This window comes from Hypanus sabinus, chromosome 12, assembly GCF_030144855.1.
Source record: "Hypanus sabinus isolate sHypSab1 chromosome 12, sHypSab1.hap1, whole genome shotgun sequence".
In the NCBI taxonomy this organism is placed as follows: Eukaryota; Metazoa; Chordata; class Chondrichthyes; order Myliobatiformes; family Dasyatidae; genus Hypanus; species Hypanus sabinus.
The window spans coordinates 23192664-23211185 of NC_082717.1; the positions used below are offsets into that span (position 1 = coordinate 23192664).

The following is an 18522-nucleotide window of genomic DNA, read 5'->3' on the forward strand; positions in this document are numbered from 1 at the left end:
TTTCACCCTACCCATCCTATACACATTGCAGAATATGATGGTATCCCACCTCAAACATAGACATTAGGCTTCAATCTTTAAGCTCCTGCTGCAGTTTTGCCTACTCCCTGTCTGTCTAATCTGACAGCGGGAGCTGGTGCCAAAAAGGAGACTTTGAATGTTAGATGTCTCCTTTCCGGCACCAAGTCTCCCCACTTTATAGGATTCTTTTGATATTTTTGGGGGAGTATTGAGGTGAAAGACAGCTGATTACTGGGAATTACTTCTTTTCTGTGCCTCCTGTAGTGGAGGGTCTGGGAATGAAATATTTCTTTGGATTTGTGTCCTTGCCAAGAGTTCAAATCTGAGCTAATTCATGAACACTCTTTACCTTTCCTGTTTCATTGGTTTCACTCCCAGATGAGCTCAATGCCTTCTATGCTTGCTTTAACCATCAAAACTTGGAGGACACTTCATGAACTCCTATAGCCCTAGAAGAAGCTGTGATTTCAGTCTCTGAGGCCAGCATGAGAGCATCCTTCCAGAGGGTGAACACACAGAAAGCATCTGGCCTGGATGGAATACCTGGCTGAGTACTAAACACACTATACTGATGGCTGGAGAGTTCACTGACATCATTATACTTGGCAGTCTCCAGTACACACCAAATTCAAGCAGGTTTCAATTATAACGGAGCTGAAGAAGAATGCGGTAACTTACCTCACTGACTATCATCCAGTCACAGATAGATCCAGTGTGATGAAGTGCTTTGAGAATTTGGTGATGAAATATATCAACTCCTGCCTGAGGAGCAACTTTGGTCTGCTCCAATTTGCATGCCAGCACAACAGGTACATAGAAGATAACATTTCATTGGCTCTCCACTCAACGCTGGAACGTCTGGACAGTATACATCAGAGTGGTCTTAATCGACCACAGCTCAGCATCCAATACTTCATCCCCTCAAAACTAATCAAAAAACTTCAGGACCTTGGCCTCAATACCTACTTGTGCAATTGGATCCTTGATATCTTCATTTGCAGATCCCAGCCAATTCTGATTGGCAAAAAACATCTTCTCCACAATCTTCATCAGCACAGGTGCTGGAGCATAATTAGGCCAGTTGGCACATTGAGTCTGCTCCACCATTAAAACATGGGCTGATCCAATTCTTCCAGCCATCCCCACTTATCTGCCATCTCTCCATACCCTTTGATGCCATGGCTAATAAGAAACCTTTCTATCTCTGCCTTAAATGCACCCAATGACTTGGTCTCCACAGCCGCTCATTGCAACAAATTCCACAGCTTTACCACCCTGTGACTGAAATAATTTCTCTGCATCTGTGTTCAAAATAGACGTCCTTCAATTCTGAAATTGTGCCCTCTTATCCTAGACTCCCCTACCATGGGAAATAGCTTCACCATATCTAACCTGTTCAGGCAGAATGTTTCCATGAGATCTCCCCTCAATCTCCTGAACTTCAGGGAATACAGCCCAAGTGCTGCCAGACGTTACTCATACAGTAACCCTTTAATTCCTGGAATCACTCTCATGAATCTTCTGTGAACTCTCTCCAATGTCACTATATCCTTTCTAAAATAAGGAGCCTAAAACAGCACACAATACTCCAAGTGTGGTCTCACGAGTGCCTTATAGAGCCTCAACATCACATCCCTGCTCTTATATTCTGTACCTCTAGAAATGAATGAGAACAATGCATTCACCTTCTTCACTGACTCAACCTGCAGGTTAACCTTTAGGATATCCTGCACAAGGACACCCTAGTCTCATTGCCTCAGCATTTTGAATTCTCTCCCCATCTGAATAATAGTTTGCCCATTTATTTCTTCCACCAAAGTGCATGACCGTACACTTTCCAACATTGTATTTCATTTGCCACTTCTTTGCCATTACCCTAAACTATCCAAGACTCACTGCAGGCTCTCAGTTTCCTCAACACTACCTGCTCCTCCGCCTATCTTTGTCCTATCTTTATCATCAGCAAATTTAGTCACAAATCCATTAATACTGTTGTCCAAATCACTGACCTACATCATAAAAAGCAGGTTTCCCAGCACCGACCCCGTGGAACTCCGCTGGTAACCGGCAGCCAGCCAGAATAGGATCTGTTTATTACCACTCTCTGTTTTCTGCTGACTAGCCAATGCTCCACCCATGCTAGTAACTTCCCTGTAATTCCATGGGCTCTTATCTTGCTAAGCAGCCTCATGTGTGGCAGCTTATCAAAGGTCTTCTGAAAATCCAAGTACACCACATTTACTGCATCTCCTTTGTCTACCCTGCTAGTAATTTCCTCAAAAAATGCTGTAGGTTAGTCAGGCAGGATTTTCCTTTCAGGAAATGATGCTGGCTTTGACCTATCTTGTCATGTGCTTTCAGGTATTCCATAATCTCATCCCTAACAATCGATTCCAACAATTTTCCAACCACTGATGTGAGGCTAACAGGTCTATAGTTTCCTTTCTGCCTCACACCCTTCCTAAATAGCGGAGTAACATTTGCAATTTTCCAGCTATCCAGAACAACGCCAGAATTTATCGATTCTTGAAAGATCATTGTTAATGCCTCCGCAATCTATCCAGCTACTCCCTTCAGAAACCAAAGGTGCATTCCATCAGGTCCAGGAGATTTATCCACCCTCAGACCATTAAGATTCCTGAGCAATTTCTCAGTCGTAATTTTCGCTGCACGTAGTTCATTTTCCTGGCACTCTTGAATGTCCAGTATAATGCAAATGTCTTCCACTGTAAAGACTGATGCAAAATATACATTCAGTTCCTCTGCCATCTCTATGTCTCACATTATAATATCTCCAATGTCATTTTCTATTGGTCCTATATCTACCCTTGACTCTCTGTTAACCTTTACATACTTCTAGTATCTTTTTTGATATTACTCTCCAGCTTCCCTTCATAATTCATCTTTCCCTTCCGAATGACCTTCTTAGTTTCCTTCTGCAAGTTTCTAAAAGCTTCCTAATCCTGTATCTTCCCACTAGCTTTGACTTCCTTGGATGCCCTCTCTTTTTGATTTTACTTTGGCTCTGACTTCACTTGTCAGCCACTGTAGTGTCCTTCCTCCATTCAAAAATTTCTTCTTATTTGGAATATATCTGTCTTGCACTTCCCTCATTTTTTGCAGAAACTCCAGCCATTACTGCTCTGCTGTTTTTCCTGCTAGTGTTCCTTTCCAGCCAACCTTGGCCAGCTCCCCTCTCATGCCATTGTAATTTCCTTTATTTCACTGAAATACTGACACATTTGAATTTAGTTTCTCCTTCTCAAATTTCAAAGTGAACTCGATCATATTGTGATCACTGCTCCCTAAGGGTTCCTTCACCTTAAGCTCTCTTATCATCTCCAGATCATTGCACAACACCCAATCCAGCACGGCCAAACCCTTAGTGGGCTCAACAACAAGCTGTTCTAAAAAGCAATCCCTTAGACATTCTACATATTCTCTCTCTTGAGGTCCAGTACTGACCTAGTTTTCCCAATCCACTTTCATGTTAAAATCCCCAACAAACATCATGACATTGCACTTATGTCACGCCTTTTCTATCTCCTGCTGTAATTTGTAATCCACATCCCAGCTGCTGTTTGGAGGCCTGTACACAACAGCCATTACGGTCCTTTTACCCCTGCTATTTCTTAACGCAACCCATAGACACTCTACACCTTCCAATTCTATGTCATCCCTTTCTAATGATTTAGTATTATTTCTTATACACAGGGCCACACCACCCCCTCTGCCTACTAACCTATCTTTCTGATACACCGTATATCCTTGAACGTTCAACTTCCATTGGCAGCCGTCCTTTAGCCAAGTTTCAGAGATGGTGACAATGTCATACTTGCCACTCTGTAGCTGAATTTCAAGATTGTCCATTTTATTTCTCATGCTGCGTGCATTGAAGTACAACACTTTCAATCCAGTGTTTATTGCTTTCTGTTTTAACTGCCCCACATCTCTATTGCCCTGTAACTCCTCCCACTGGCTGTGATTATACCTACTCTCCTGCCTGTCATTTCTGTCATCTCTGTTGCTATCAAGGATGTGTGAGCTTTCTATCATCTCTTCTATCAAGGATGTGTGAGCTTAACCCCCAGCTCTACTTGCTTTATTCTTATGACTGTGAGGATAAACACAACTCAATTGCCATATTTAAGTTTACTGATGACACCATTGTCAATGGTTGAAACAAAGGTGGTGATGAATCAGCATAGATGAGAGAGATTGAAAATCTGTCTGAATGGTGCCACAACAACAACCTCTTATTCAAAGTTAGCAAGACCAAGAAGCTGATTATTGATTTTAGGAGGAGAAAACTAGAGGTTTTATCCATGAGCCAGTTCTCATCAGGAGATCACAGGTGGAGAGGGTCAGCAACTTCAAATTTCTCAGTGTTATAATTTCAGAGGAGCTGTCCTGGTCCCAGTACATACTATTATGAAGAAAGCATGGCAACACCTCTACTTCCTTCGAAGTTTGCAAAGATTTGGCATGACACCTACAACTTTGACAAACTTCTATTGATGTGTGGTGGAGAGTATATTGACTGGCTATGGAAACCTGGACAGCCTGGTATGGAAACACCAATGCCCTGGAATGGAAAATCCTACAAAAAGTAGTGCAAATGGCTCAGTACATCATGGGTAAAGCCCCCCATGCCATTGAGCACATCTACATTGGTGTTGTCGCAGGTCAGCAGCATCTATCAACAGGGACACCGACCACCCAGACCATGCTCTCTTCTCACTGCTCCCATCAGGAAGGTGGTACAGGAGACTCAGGCCTCACATCACCAGATTCAGGAACAGTTATTACCCCTCAACCATCAGGCATTTGAACTAGAATCCACTCAAATCCTTCACTCTTCACTCAAATCCACCTGCCCCATTACTGAACTGTTCCCACAACCTATGGAGTCACTTTCAAGGACTCTTCATCTCATGTTCTCAATATTTATTGCTCATTTATTTACTGTTGCTATTTTTCTTTTGTATTTGCACAGTTTGTTGTCTTTTGCACTTTGGTTGTTAGTCTGTCTGTCCTGTTTGGTGCAGTCCTTGTTTGCTTCTATTGTGTTTCTTGGATTTACTGTGCATATCTGCAAGAAAATGAATTTCAGGGTTATATATGATGACATATATGTACTTTGATAATGTAGTTACATTGTACTTTGAGCTCTTCCTTACACCCTTGACAGACTACCTCCATCTTCAGCTTTCTATATTTTCCATATGCTTCCATGTCCTCTTTATCCAAATCTTGATCAAAGTCAAAGTATATGTATTATCAAAGTATGTATATAGAATACAACCCTGGTATCTGTCTTGCTGATGGGCAGCAGCCACAAAACAAAAAAAAACACTGTGGAACCTGTTCAAGAAAACATCAAACACCCAACGCATGGGAAAAGGACAAATTGTGCAAATGGTAAAAAAAAATGAGTGAACAACATTTAGAATATCATGCATCAAACCGGGATCCCAGTTCACTTCACATAAGTGCCACGCTGCACGCCCACAGCCTGACATTCCAGGTTCCTTGTATTTTTTATCCTTCTTACAAGAACGTGGTGACCCTGAACTGGTGTTATCTCCTTTGAATGCAGCAATAAGATAAGAAGACAGAGTACTGAGATAACGATTAGCTCTTTTTAATTAACTCCTATTATTTTGGCTAAGAAATGCAGTGAATGCCATGAAACATGTGTATGAGTGAAATTGAACAGAATCAGAAGTTATCACTGCATTTCCCACATTACAATAGCAGCTAGACTTTGAAAGTACTTTAAAGCTCTTTCAGACTTGCTGAAAAGGCATTGAAGACTGTGTGCTTATGCAGGTAGTTCTTATCCAAAATAAGAGTATGGGCGAAATTGTTTACTTCTGAGAATTCCATGGAAGCATGAAAGTGGCTCAAATTGAACACAGTGGAAAACAGCTTTGGCCAATCTTTATATAATACAGTAATTATAGTCAAATTTGAAATGCATTGTGAATTTTGTGAACGACAGCATCAAGGAAAGTAAGTCTTCATTTTTACTCTCCGGCCAAACGCTCACTGAAAGAGTGACATTAAAAAAAATCAATTTAATTCCATCGGAACCTTTGAATGGTGAGTATGAATAGTGTTGGGAATTTTGATCATTGTTGGCCTGCACCTGTTGCTAATGTGCAATATTCAACAGGTATCAACGTCTCCATCCATAGAAGAGAAGGAAACCATACTTGGTGTTTACAGTCAAGAAGGTGGAGGCTCTCGATGGAGCGGCATGGGAAATGGACATGGGGTCACAGTACATTACGTTCTACAAGAAAGCAGTGGCTATATGGAGCCCACTCTGAGAATTCTGGCCATCCTACACACCGTCATCTCCTTTTTCTGCATCATTGGTTATTATTGTTTAAAAGTAAGTCTCCAGTCACTTGCAAGCACTTCACAAACAAATATTCTATGGAAAATGTATGCACAAATTAATTACAGATCGATATGTTTTTCAATTATCAAACTAATATTGAGGTAACTTTATAAAATATGGTAACTTAATCTGATTTTAAATATCAAAACTGACAGTTTTCACATATAACACACACAAATGCTGCAGGAGCTCAGCAGGTCAGGCATAATCCACGGAGCAGAATAGAGGGTCAAACTTTCGGGGCAAGACACTTTGTTCCTCTCCATGGATGCTGCCTGACTTGCTGAGTTCCTCCACCATTTGGTGTGAATTCTGCTGCATTTCCAGTATCTGCAGCATCTCTTGTGTTTATGATTTGCTGCTCTATGCAAAGTCTCAAAGTATGCCCTTCTTCAAAGGCATTTCTTCAAAGTATGCCTACCCTGAAGAAATGTTTACTCTTATTTTAATAATTAGATTCAACAATTTTTATTCAGTGATTTGGATTTTCCACATTGTTATTTTAAAAACCCAAATCTTACAGCAACCATGAGAATGGTATTCATATATTTTCCAGTCTGCAGCAAATGAATGGGCATTACTGGACACCTTGGAATAACTGTAAGAGAGAAATTGTCAACAAATACTGCCAACATTAAAAAAACAATTTAAAAGAATAGATTATAAACATCATCTGAAACCCAGCATTAGATTGCATATTTAAAATTGCTTTTATTGCTCTGTGCAGTAAGTGTTCAGAAAGATATTGCAGATCAGTTTTGTACCATTAGCTGGTCTTATTTCTTTCCATAGCAGTGGTGGAAAGGATGGAATCAGTTATCATTTACTGCTGGGTTGGTTATCATAACTGAAGATAGATTATGCGCCGTTCATTCTGAAAATCTTGTACATAATTTACCATTATTGATCCTTGGCTTCAGAGTGACATTCTGTTCAATAGCATGCAATGTAGGCAGTACGTTTCCACATTGATGGAATTTCCACATTTCTAACAACGATGGAGAGGAGAGAAAGGTTAATTGGCTAGAATCCGTAGATTTCCAAGGTAAACTGAATTTAAGCTTAGCTGATCCTCCCCACAAATACTAGTAATGGAAAGCCAACCCAATCCCTAAATAGAGACCCCACATAAAGAAAGGGCATGGAGTTTTACAATGGGGATCTCTTAGAAGGGTCAGAAAATAAACTCATACAAGGAGGGTGAAAACATGTAGTTAGGAGGGTCAGAAAAATAGCTACACACAAAGAAGGTAAAAACATGTAGAAAAGCAAAAAAAAAAATGCTGGAAATAACCAGGATTCATGCAGTATCTTTGAAGAGAGAAACAGGGTTATTACTTCAGCTCAGTGACATTTTATCAGAACCCAGCACAGCTTTTTTACCATCAAGTACTTGGTTTTCAATTGCTATGAAAAATATCTTAACAGCTAGTCAAACTATTTCTCCTGACCAGTTTTGATGTGACAGGTCATTAAATTAAAACATTAACCCTATTTCCTACTCCATGAATACTGCTTGTCCTGCCAGGCCAGATGAAGTGTATTGAAGATGGTGACATAAATAAACTCTTCTTGTCCAAAGGAACTAATCTATCATTTTGCTGTTGTATATCAAACAGAATTCCACAGTTGTTCAAAGCCTTGTTATGTTTATATTGAACCATCAAAAGTGGTGCCAGTTTCACTGCTGGCTTTCTTGCATGGGGTCATAAATGATTCTACGGGCAAATGATTAGACGGTCCGCAGAATGGTGGAACACTGACCATTGAAATTGAGCTGTGACCAAATTCAGATGAGCTTGTTCAATGATTTTGTCCACGCAGGTTCCTCTGGTTATTTTCAAACGGGAGAAGGAGGTTGCCAGGAAGTTGGAGTTTGATGGATTATACATCACAGAACAACCTTCAGAGGATGACATCAAGGGACAGTGGGATAGATTGGTTATAAACACGCAGTAAGTCACTTTGGTGCAGTTTGACTTTTTGATGCAGTTTTATTGGTGCATGCATAAAAGACAGTAAAAAATTTTGATAAGTGGCTCAGTGGATAGGATGAGAACTAATACCAAATGGATAAGATTAATTTCTTAAGGCTGCCGAATTCCAGGAGAAATGCAGGGAACTGCATCAGGTGCCATACATTGTTATTTTGACTTTACAAAAGACTTTCATTCTGTTATTAAAAGGGACTATGAAGCATGATTTTCCAATTTGGGTTGGCATGGGAAGTTGCCTCCATGTTGCTTGTGCTTTCTGAAGCCATGCCAGAACCAATGAGTCTGTAATGTACCTGACCTTTGTGCAGAAAGATGAAAAAAAGGCTTTTATCATCCTTTTGCTTTGCCGTGATGCTGCACCATACCCGTGGCATTTGTGCTGTTATTGGTGGAGGCCTCCCAACTTTGAAGCATCAGATGGGAATGAGAGCTGGGTGTGAGGATGTTACTCTGCAGTTTGTTTGGCTAGCTAGTCTGAAATTCCAATCTACACTCTAGTTCTATTTACTATTTTCATGTGTCTTAGTTGATGGCTGATGTAAAATAATATAGAAATTTGATATAAGTGTGTAAACTGAGATTTTAATGAAGGAGGAACAGACGTCTCCAAATTTTGAAGCATTCAGGTGACATGTATTTTGCAGCATTACCAATAAAATAATTCAGAACTGTAGTGACATTAATGTGTGTTGGTGGAACCAAATTTCAGCTGCAGAGAAAAGCACCCAATTAGCTCTGGCTCCTTTAAAGAACAGATACACGTTGTCCACACTCGAGAATGTGTTCACATCAGCAACTGCTCTGGAAGTCCCCTCCCTTCACCACAATTTAGAAACATAGAAACATAGAAAATAGGTGCAGGAGTAGGCCATTCGGCTCTTCGAGCCTGCACCGCCATTCAGTATGATCATGGCTGATCATCCAACTCAGAACCCTGTACCTGCTTTCTTTCCATACCCCCTGATTCCTTTAGCCACAAGGGCCATATCTAACTTCCTCTTAAATATAGCCAATGAATTGGCCTCAACTGTTTCCTGTGGCAGAGAATTCCACAGATTCACCACTTCTTGTGTGAAGAAGTTTTTCCTCATCTCGGTCCTAAAAGGCTTCCCTTTATCCTTAAACTGTGACCCCTCATTCTGGACTTCCCCAACATCGGAAACAATCTTCCTGCATCTAGCCTGTCCAATCCCTTTAGAATTTTATATGTTTCAATAAGATACGCCCTCAATCTTCTAAATTCCAGTGAGTATAAGCCTAGTCGATCCAGTCTTTCTTCATATGAAAGTCCTGCCATCCCAGGAATAAATGTGGTGAACCTTCTCTGTACTCCCTCTATGACAAGAATGTCTTTCCTCAGATTAAGGGACCAAAACTGCACACAATACTCTAGGTGCGGTCTCACCAAGGCCTTGTACAACTGCAGTAGAACCTCCCGGCTCCTATATTCAAATCCTTTTGCTATGAATGCCAACATACCATTTGCCTTTTTCACCACCTGCTGTACCTGCATGCCCACCTTGAATGACTGGTGTACAATGACACCCAGGTCTTGTTGCATCTCCCCTTTTCCTAATCGGCCACCGTTCAGATAATAATCTGTTTTCCTGTTCTTGCAACCAAAGTGGATAACCTCACATTTATCCACATTAAATTGATTCTGCCATGAATTTGCCCACTCACCTAACCTATCCAAGTCACCCTGCATCCTCTTAGCATCCTCCTCACAGTTAACACCGCCGCCCAGCTTCGTGTCATCTGCAAACTTGGAGATGCTGCATTTAATTCCCTCATCTAAATCATTAAAATATATTGTAATTTAGAAAACAAGGCAATAAATGCACTTTCTTTTAACCTTCCCTGGCATTGAGTCTACATTACAACATCTGCCTGCGGAGTTTGGCATGTTTATAATTTGTTTGATCCAAGCATTGCAGTAGATAAGGATTGATAATAATGCTGCACTCCTTTTTCCAGATCTTTCCCATACAACTACTGGGACAAGTTTGTGAAGAGAAAGGTAAAGACCACTTTCATATCTACACTGTCTGTGATGTTCTTTCATTTTGTTCTCCATGGGTTAACTTTGTGTTAACGCAGGAAAACTTGTCAATTCTTCTGGCTGCAAAGAGCCTGTGCTTATCCTCAAGCCCAATTCCTAGCCTGTAAGGCTTTGGAACCATTTAAGGCCATCAGCTGAACTGCAAAGATGAAATAGTACTGGTGAGAATTTATAAGGCATTGGCTTGACCACATTTGCAATGTTGTCAGCAATATTGGGCTCTGTTGGCCTCTGGAGAGGGTCCAGACAAGATTCCGATGAATGATTCAATGGTTTAATGTGAGGGGAACATTTTGATGACCTTGGCCAGTGCTCCAAGGAATCAGAATGAGAATTGGGTTTATTATCACTGACATAGTTCATGCAATTTGTTTTTATGGCATCAGGATTGTACAAAACATAAAAATTAACTATAAGCTACCATAATAAAATAAACAATTAGTGCAGAAGGGGAATGGTGAGGTAGAGTTCATGGGTTCAGGGACTGTTCAGAAAGCTGATGGTGGAGAGGAAGCAACTGTCCCTAAAACTCTGAGTGGAGGTCTTCAGCTCCAGTACCATCCCCCCCCACCCCCGATGATAGTTATGGGAAAGAGGGCATGTTCCGGATCATAAGGGACAATATGATGTATGCCACTCTCTTTTGAAGATGTCTTGATGGAGGGGAGGCTTGTGCTAGCTGAGTCTACAAGCCCCTGAAGCTTCTATTGATCCTGTGCTTTGGAGCCTCCACACTAGACAGTAACAGAACCTGTCAAAATGCTCTCCACTGTACATCTATAAAAATGTGCTGATGTTCAGGAGGATGAAGGGGAAATTGCATTGTAGCCTGCCAAATACTGAAAGACTGAGAGGGAGTAGATCTGGAGAGGATGCTTCTATTAGTGAGAGAATCTGGAATCTGAGGGCACAAACTCAGAAAAAACAGATGTCCCTTTAAAACTGAAATGAGATGGAATTACTTTAACCAGAGGCTGCTGAATCAGTGGAATTCATTGTTGTATTGTGCTGTAGAGGCCAGGTTACTGGGAGGTTGATATATTTTTGATTGGTGAGAGGGTTAAGGGCTATGGGGAGAAGATGTGAGAATGAGGTTGAAAAGGAAAATTAGCATTGAACGGTGGAGCTGATTCGAGGGCTCAGTGGCCTAATTCTGCTTCTATATCTTTAGCCTGAAAGCACTAAATGTTTGCACTGGTGAATATCACCGGACTAGGAGCTGAAGTTTTGACCCAATCTGTGGGCATTAAGGTAAGCTATGAAAGGGTACCTGAGCAGATTGCCACAGGACATTCCTGCTCCTGCCTCTTCCCCCGAAGCTCCACAGAAAAATTGGTCACTTTTCCTTTAATATGTTCTCAGGCTGTGGACCTCGCTGCCATGTAACATCGATCCTCAATTGCCCTGCCGTGATCGTTAGGAGTCAATCACTTAAGTGGATGTGGTGGGGTGGGGTGGCAGCATGGTGGTGCAGTGGTCAGCAGAAGACTATTATAATGCCAGCGACCTGGCTTCAATTCCCAGCACCATACCTAAAGGGTTGAACATTCTCCCTGTGACCATGTAGGTTTCCTCCAGGTGCCACAGGTTCCTCCCACAATCCAAAGACCAGGTTAGTAGATAAATTGGTCACATGGGTGTAATTGGGTGGTGCGCACTCATTGGGCAGGAAGGGCCTCTTCCCATGCTGTATCTTAAAAAGTTTACATCTTGCCCAGGTAAATTCCTTTCTAGGAAGGATATTGGACCATTCCCCTTGTGATTTATCAGAGCCAATATGTGATAGTGCAACAGTTTCGCTTTGGAATGACTATCAGCTCCCTCATTATACAATTCAGCTGAAACCATCATAAAGAAAGGAGCCTGCCGGCTGAATGAGGCCAGCCAGCACTTCTGCACCAGCAATAAACATTCTGTCAAAGGAACTCAGTGGATTGAATGGCTTCTGTGGGAGGAAAGGAATTGACAGTGTTTTGGGTCAAAACCCTGCATCAGCACTGAGAATCACAAGGCAAGACGACAGATATAAAGAGGAGAGGGGGAGGGGTAAGATAGGAGTTGGAGGTGATTGGTGGACTGAGGAAGTGGGTGGGGTTAAGGTGACATTTAACTCTACACGTTGCTTTGGGATTCACTGTATTTTGGGAGTTCTGATAGTCCTGCCGTTATTCTCATTGTAAAGGCTGACACATAATTTAATACAGCACTGGAATATTTTGGTGACAGTTTCCCTTGCTTTACTTGCAGGTCATGGATAAGTATGGAGAATTCTATGGTAGGGATAGGATCAGCGAACTGCTAGGAATGGAAAAAGCTGCTTTAGATTTCAGCGACGCACAAGAAAAGAAAAAGCCCAAGAAAGAGAACTCCTTCTGTACAGTGTGAGTAGAATTTGCATCTACCATGAAATTGTCCAAGTGTAAGAACACATTGATGTATCTCATGTGGATTGGTCCTTCTCTTGAAGTGAGGGAAAATGGACGGTGGAAGTTTCATAGGAGTGTGCAAACTGGGATCTATTTATTTTTTTAAAAAATGTATAAAGTGTATATCTTGGGGCCATAAAGATAATGATTTGTTTCATTAGGATATTCAAAAGCAAAATGGCCTTTTTTCCCCTCTTGATACCAGTATCAAACAACATATGTTGCTGAGTTTCTTAATAGATGCCTGGAAGATTTAATTGAGATTTTTGTTTGGGGGATTATTGTTGCTCTTTGGCAAAGAATGACTTTGTTATAATGTTCTATAGAGGCAGTAAGTTATCTGATATACATGGACACAGAGTAATGGAGTAGACGTGGACCCTCCTAATCCACAGCACCACTTACTTCCTAATCCATGAAATGCTGACAGCACCACTTACCTTGTATAAGGGTAATCAGAATTATTTGACTGTCAGCACACACTCCAAATCCAGCAAACATTCCCACTGGTTGAACTCCAATCAATAGCAATTTAGTGCACAACCCTTATGCTTGAAATTACTGCTCAGGCTTTCAGCTAGAAGCGGCCTTATTAATTCACAGATTTCACCAAGAACTGAACAACATGCTACCATGAAAAATAAGGATGACGGTGTGATTGTAGAAGAGAACCGTAGATAGCAACCTTGTACTTGGTGAAGTCACAGCAACCAGAATCAGAATCAAATTTAATATCACTGGCATTGTGGCAACAGTACATTGCAACACATGATAACAAAAACTACAATATATTACAATATACATAACCAATTGTGCATTTAAATGAAATACTGAGCAAAGTAGAACACTACCACCTCACTACAGGAAGGATGTGGATACTATAGAGAGAGTGCAGAGGAGATTTACAAGGATGTTGCCTGGATTGGAGAGAGTACCTTATTAGAATAGGTTGCGTGAACTCGGCCTTTTCTCCATGAAGCGACAGAGGATGAAAGGTGACCTGATAGAGGTATATAAGGCGATGAGAGGCTTTGATCATGTCGATGGTCAGAGGCTTTTTTCCCAGGGCTGAAATGGCTAACATGAGGGTGCATAGTTTTAAGGTGTTTGGAAATGGGTACCGAGGGGATGTGAGGGGTAAGTTTTTCACACAGAGAGTGGTGAGCTCTGGCAGTGGTGGTGAAAGCAGATACAATAGGGTCTTTTAAGAACCTCGTGGATAGGTACATGGAGTTTAGTAAAATAGGGGGCTATGTGCTAGGGAAATTCTAGGCAGTTTCTGGAGTAGATTACACGGTGGGCCGAAGGGCCTGAATTCTGCTGTACACTTCTGTGTTCTGTGTTACTACCAATACTACGGGTGGTTGTCCGTTGTATCTGATGTAGACGGGGAAGCTGTGTGGAAGAGTCCTTAAAGTGGTAAAGCCATTGCACTGGGGCAGTTCCACTCTCTCCACCTCAGAAGTGCGGGTCCAGAGGTATGAACAAACATCACAACTGGAGCCTTCTTTGGTTGCAGTGAATGACCATGACTTCTGTGCCTTAACATGCCCTTCACTCCACAAAGCATTGCAGAACCGCCCTCCTGGCCATCGGAACTCACTGTAGATCTCATCTGCTCAGTCTGCCAGAGCTGACTTTGCATGCTAGGACAGGCACGTCCCTACCTCACCGGGGTATGAAGCCGCTGGCTATCCTCACCTGATTTAGCCCGCCTGTTGAAACGGCATACTGGGCTGTGGCCACTGTCATATGCAAACATCGACATGGAGCCACAGATGAGAGCTGAGTATCCACTGGAGGGGGTGGGGGGGGCAAAGGTACCATTCAAAATGATTGTCAATACCTTTAAATTCTTCATAGCTGCTGCTGACTTATTGAAGTAGTGAAATTGTTTCATTTTCACTCACGGCTGTTTCTGGCATCTCCAAGTCTCAATGTTTGAAACTGCAGTGTGCAAACCAGTTTTGAATTTTCTCACTGCTTATTTCTCACCAACTAATAGTGACAAAGATCATTGCTTTTTGAACACAAACACATGCAACTGACACTATTTTAAAAACTGTTCACTTTAAGCACAGTGTAGCATCTTATCGGCTACACAAGTCTGCACGACTGATGCTAGTTAGTACCTGTCTGGAAGTCTCTTGCCCAATTAAGAGTCATTGTGTCCCAAATAAACACAGGCAATCACGGTAATTTTCTCAATTAAATAGTAGTGCAAAAAGAGAGGAAGAAATGCTGAAATAGTGTTCATGGGTTCATGGTCCATTCAGAAATCTGATGGCAGATGGACAAAGCTGTTTCTGAAATATTGAATGTGCTATCTTCAGGCTCCTGTACCTCCTTGTTGGTGATAAAAATGAGAAGAGGGCATGTCCTGGGTGGTGGGTTTATTAATGATGGATGCCAGCATTTTGAGGCATCTCCATTTGAAGGTGCCCTAGACCCTGGGGAGGCTAGTGCCCATGATAGAGCTGGCTGAGTTTACAATCTTCTGCAGCCTTTTCAGATCCTGTGCAGTGGTCTCTCTGTACCACACGGTGATGCAGCCAATTAGACTGCTCTTCATGGTACATCTGTAGAAATTTGCAAGTGCCTTTGAAGACATACCAATTCTCTTCAATTCTCTTCACCTAATTGCTTTACCTTCTTTGTAATGGTATCAGTATGTCGTGCCCAGGACAGATCCTCAGATATTGACGACTGATAACTAGAAACTGTTCCCATTCCCACTGTTGATCCCTCGATGAGGTGTGTATTCTCTTAATTTCCCCTTCCTGAAGCCCACAATCAATTCCTTTGTCTTGCTGGTGTTGAATGAAAGGTTGGTACAAAAGACAGCATGAAATGACAGACAGCATCTCCCTTTGTCAATTTTCATGCATTTCCCAGATGGATGAGAAAATGGTGACTTTAGCTTAGCAAATTCTTATGATTCGTATGATGCTATTTATCCAACTCACTGAGAAATTGGTGGGTTGATGTTTGGGAGTAGACAATCTCCTGGTGGCAATGGACTCTCAAGGATAAACTTTGTACTCCATATAGTTTTACATGTAATAGAAGTTTGCTGTGGTGTATTCATCAGTGTGTGACATGCAACACAAACAACAAAATTCAACATTATATAAAAATAAAATTAGACGTTAAAGTATGGATAAGGAATAGAATGTGCATAAATACCAGTATGTATTTACAGCATAAACAACATTATTAAAAAGTGGTTTAAAGTGTTTTCTGTGTTGTGCAGTGACTGAGGTAATAGAGGTCAAGCTCTCTAGAACGATTGATCAGATTAACTTCCTGGGTGAAGAAACTTTTAAGATAGTGTGATGTTTTTGTTTTAATAGCTCTATAGCATTTTCCAGAAGGAAGCTTTTGGAAAAACCTGCTCAATGATTTGTGTCCAATGTGTCCAATGATTTTTCTGGCCCATGTCTTTGTCCTTGATAATCCTGTGGTGATGGTAGATTGCAGCCAATTGCCTGTTCTGCTGATCTGACAGTAGTTTTCATCTATTGTCAGAGGAAGCCACACCAAACCAGAAAGTCTAATGCCTCTCTACCTTTTGGCTGCTTCATGCCTTACAAATTGCTTCGCTTCCTGTTGTAGGTGCCATTCTAAATATTAATTGCTTCTTTTGTCCTTCCAACACTTGTTGGCATCTCCATTTAGGTAGGCTGGATAGAATGACTGAGGTATGCCCTTGTTTGCCCCATATTGTTCACCAGCTGGAGATGATGATTTATCCAAAGCAGGAGCACTGCAAAGCTCACAGGTCACAGCAGAGCCAAGATTAAGCACGATCCAATTTTTTGTGCTGACATGGTCATATACAAATTCTATAAAGTATCAAGTCTGTCCTTCACTTGAATACAACAACTGAGGTTTGATTTCCATGCAAAGCAGGTGTTGATCTTACTTTAATAGTCCAATAATTCAAAAGGAATGATACACACTAATTAACTCCCAGAATGAAGCAGATTAGGAATAATTGGTTATACGTTTTTGTGTGACTTCATGACAAATATTTGATTGGATAGGGACACAAGAGATACTGATGCTGGAAACCTACAGCAATGCACACAATGTGCTAGAGGAGCTCAGCAGGTCGGGCAGCATCTGTGGCTGGATATAAAGAGTTAGCATCTTAGCTAAGACCTTTCACCTGTCCTGATGAATGGTCTGGACCAGAAGCATCGAATGCTTATTCCCATCCATTGATGCTGCCTGACCTGCAGAGCTCCTCCAGCACATTGCCTGTATTGCATTTGATAAGATGTACTTTGATCTGAATGTTCATCGAAATTTTCAGTTGAATGAAGTCTTCTGGATTAAAAGTTAATGCATCAAATCCTTTTTTTATAATTTTGAATGTTTTGGTGTCAATGAATATGTTAACAGACATTGTTCGTTCACTCACATGATGTTTTAATATTTCTGCATGAATCTGAGCATAGAATAAAACTACCTACAGATTCTATTGCCCTGCAATGACTTTATGGTTATATTAGGGTCTCATCCGACTGCAGTAAAAGTGATGTTACTGCGGTCTATAAAAATGTTTGAACTAATTAGTTATTGACTCTAACACTAACACTGGTGAGGATATTTCAGAACGTGGTTAGGAGTTAACCATTTCAATGGGTCTTGAGTCACACATATAAGAAACAAGAACAGGTGTGGACTTATTGGCCCCTTGAACTTACTCCACCATTCAATTCAAGTATGGCACAACACAACTTCCTTACTTTCTTCCCAGATCTCTTGACTGTCTTCTGGTGCTCTGCCTTGAAAATACTCAGGTCCAGCCTCCACAGATCCCTGAAGTAGAGAGTTCCAAAGATTCACAACACCCCAAGGAAAGAAATTCTTCTTCATTGCTCACTTGAATAGGTGAGCCCTTATTCTAAACCTATGTCCCAAATCATAATTCTGCCACTAGGGAAAACATAATCTCAGCACCATTCAGTTAAACCTCCTCAGAACTTTGCATATTACAATTAAGATCACCTCACCTCTCATTCTTCGTCATTTCACCGAGCTTGGGAAACCTTCTCAAGTAATCATTGCTCAGCGGCTTGTTCATCCTATGAATGTGCTGAGCGAATCTTCTCTGCCTCTAATTCAAGCACATCCTTCCTTAAATACAGAGACCAAAACTATACCTTGTACTCTATAAGTGCACTCTCATAAATCCCTTGTCATTAAGACTTCCCTACTTTTATACAACATTCTCATTGCAGGCAGTGATGTGGAGATACTTCTACCAAAGGAAGTGTAAAGCGCTCCTTCCCTCTGCTAGTCTACAGGTCACCCTTGGACATAGTGTAGCACCAGCTTAGAACACCCCCCAACCTGATCATGGTCATGTGAAGCCATGGGAGCAGGTGGATGATTATGCGACCACTGATGCAAGGCAGACAATCTCTGAAGAGTATTGATAATGACTGGGGTCACCTGTCTTGTAAAGACACTACCCGGAAGAAGGCAATGGCGAATAGCTTCTGTAGAAAAATTTTCCAAGAACAATCATTGTCATGAGACCATGATCCCGTACATCATATGACATGACACATGATGATGATGGCTCCTTGTTAATTT

General features: G+C 41.3%; 1 protein-coding gene across 1 annotated transcript in view; it reads left to right on the forward strand.

Annotated features, from left to right (window-relative positions):
• Window positions 1-18522, forward strand: part of ryr2a (ryanodine receptor 2a (cardiac)) — a 444870-nt gene that overhangs the window by 384467 nt on the left and 41881 nt on the right. The window contains exons 85-88 of the mRNA XM_059985674.1: window positions 6200-6421; window positions 8255-8385; window positions 10405-10447; window positions 12737-12870. Of these exons, the coding sequence (XP_059841657.1) occupies window positions 6200-6421; window positions 8255-8385; window positions 10405-10447; window positions 12737-12870 (530 nt within the window). The remainder of the gene's footprint in view (window positions 1-6199; window positions 6422-8254; window positions 8386-10404; window positions 10448-12736; window positions 12871-18522) is intronic.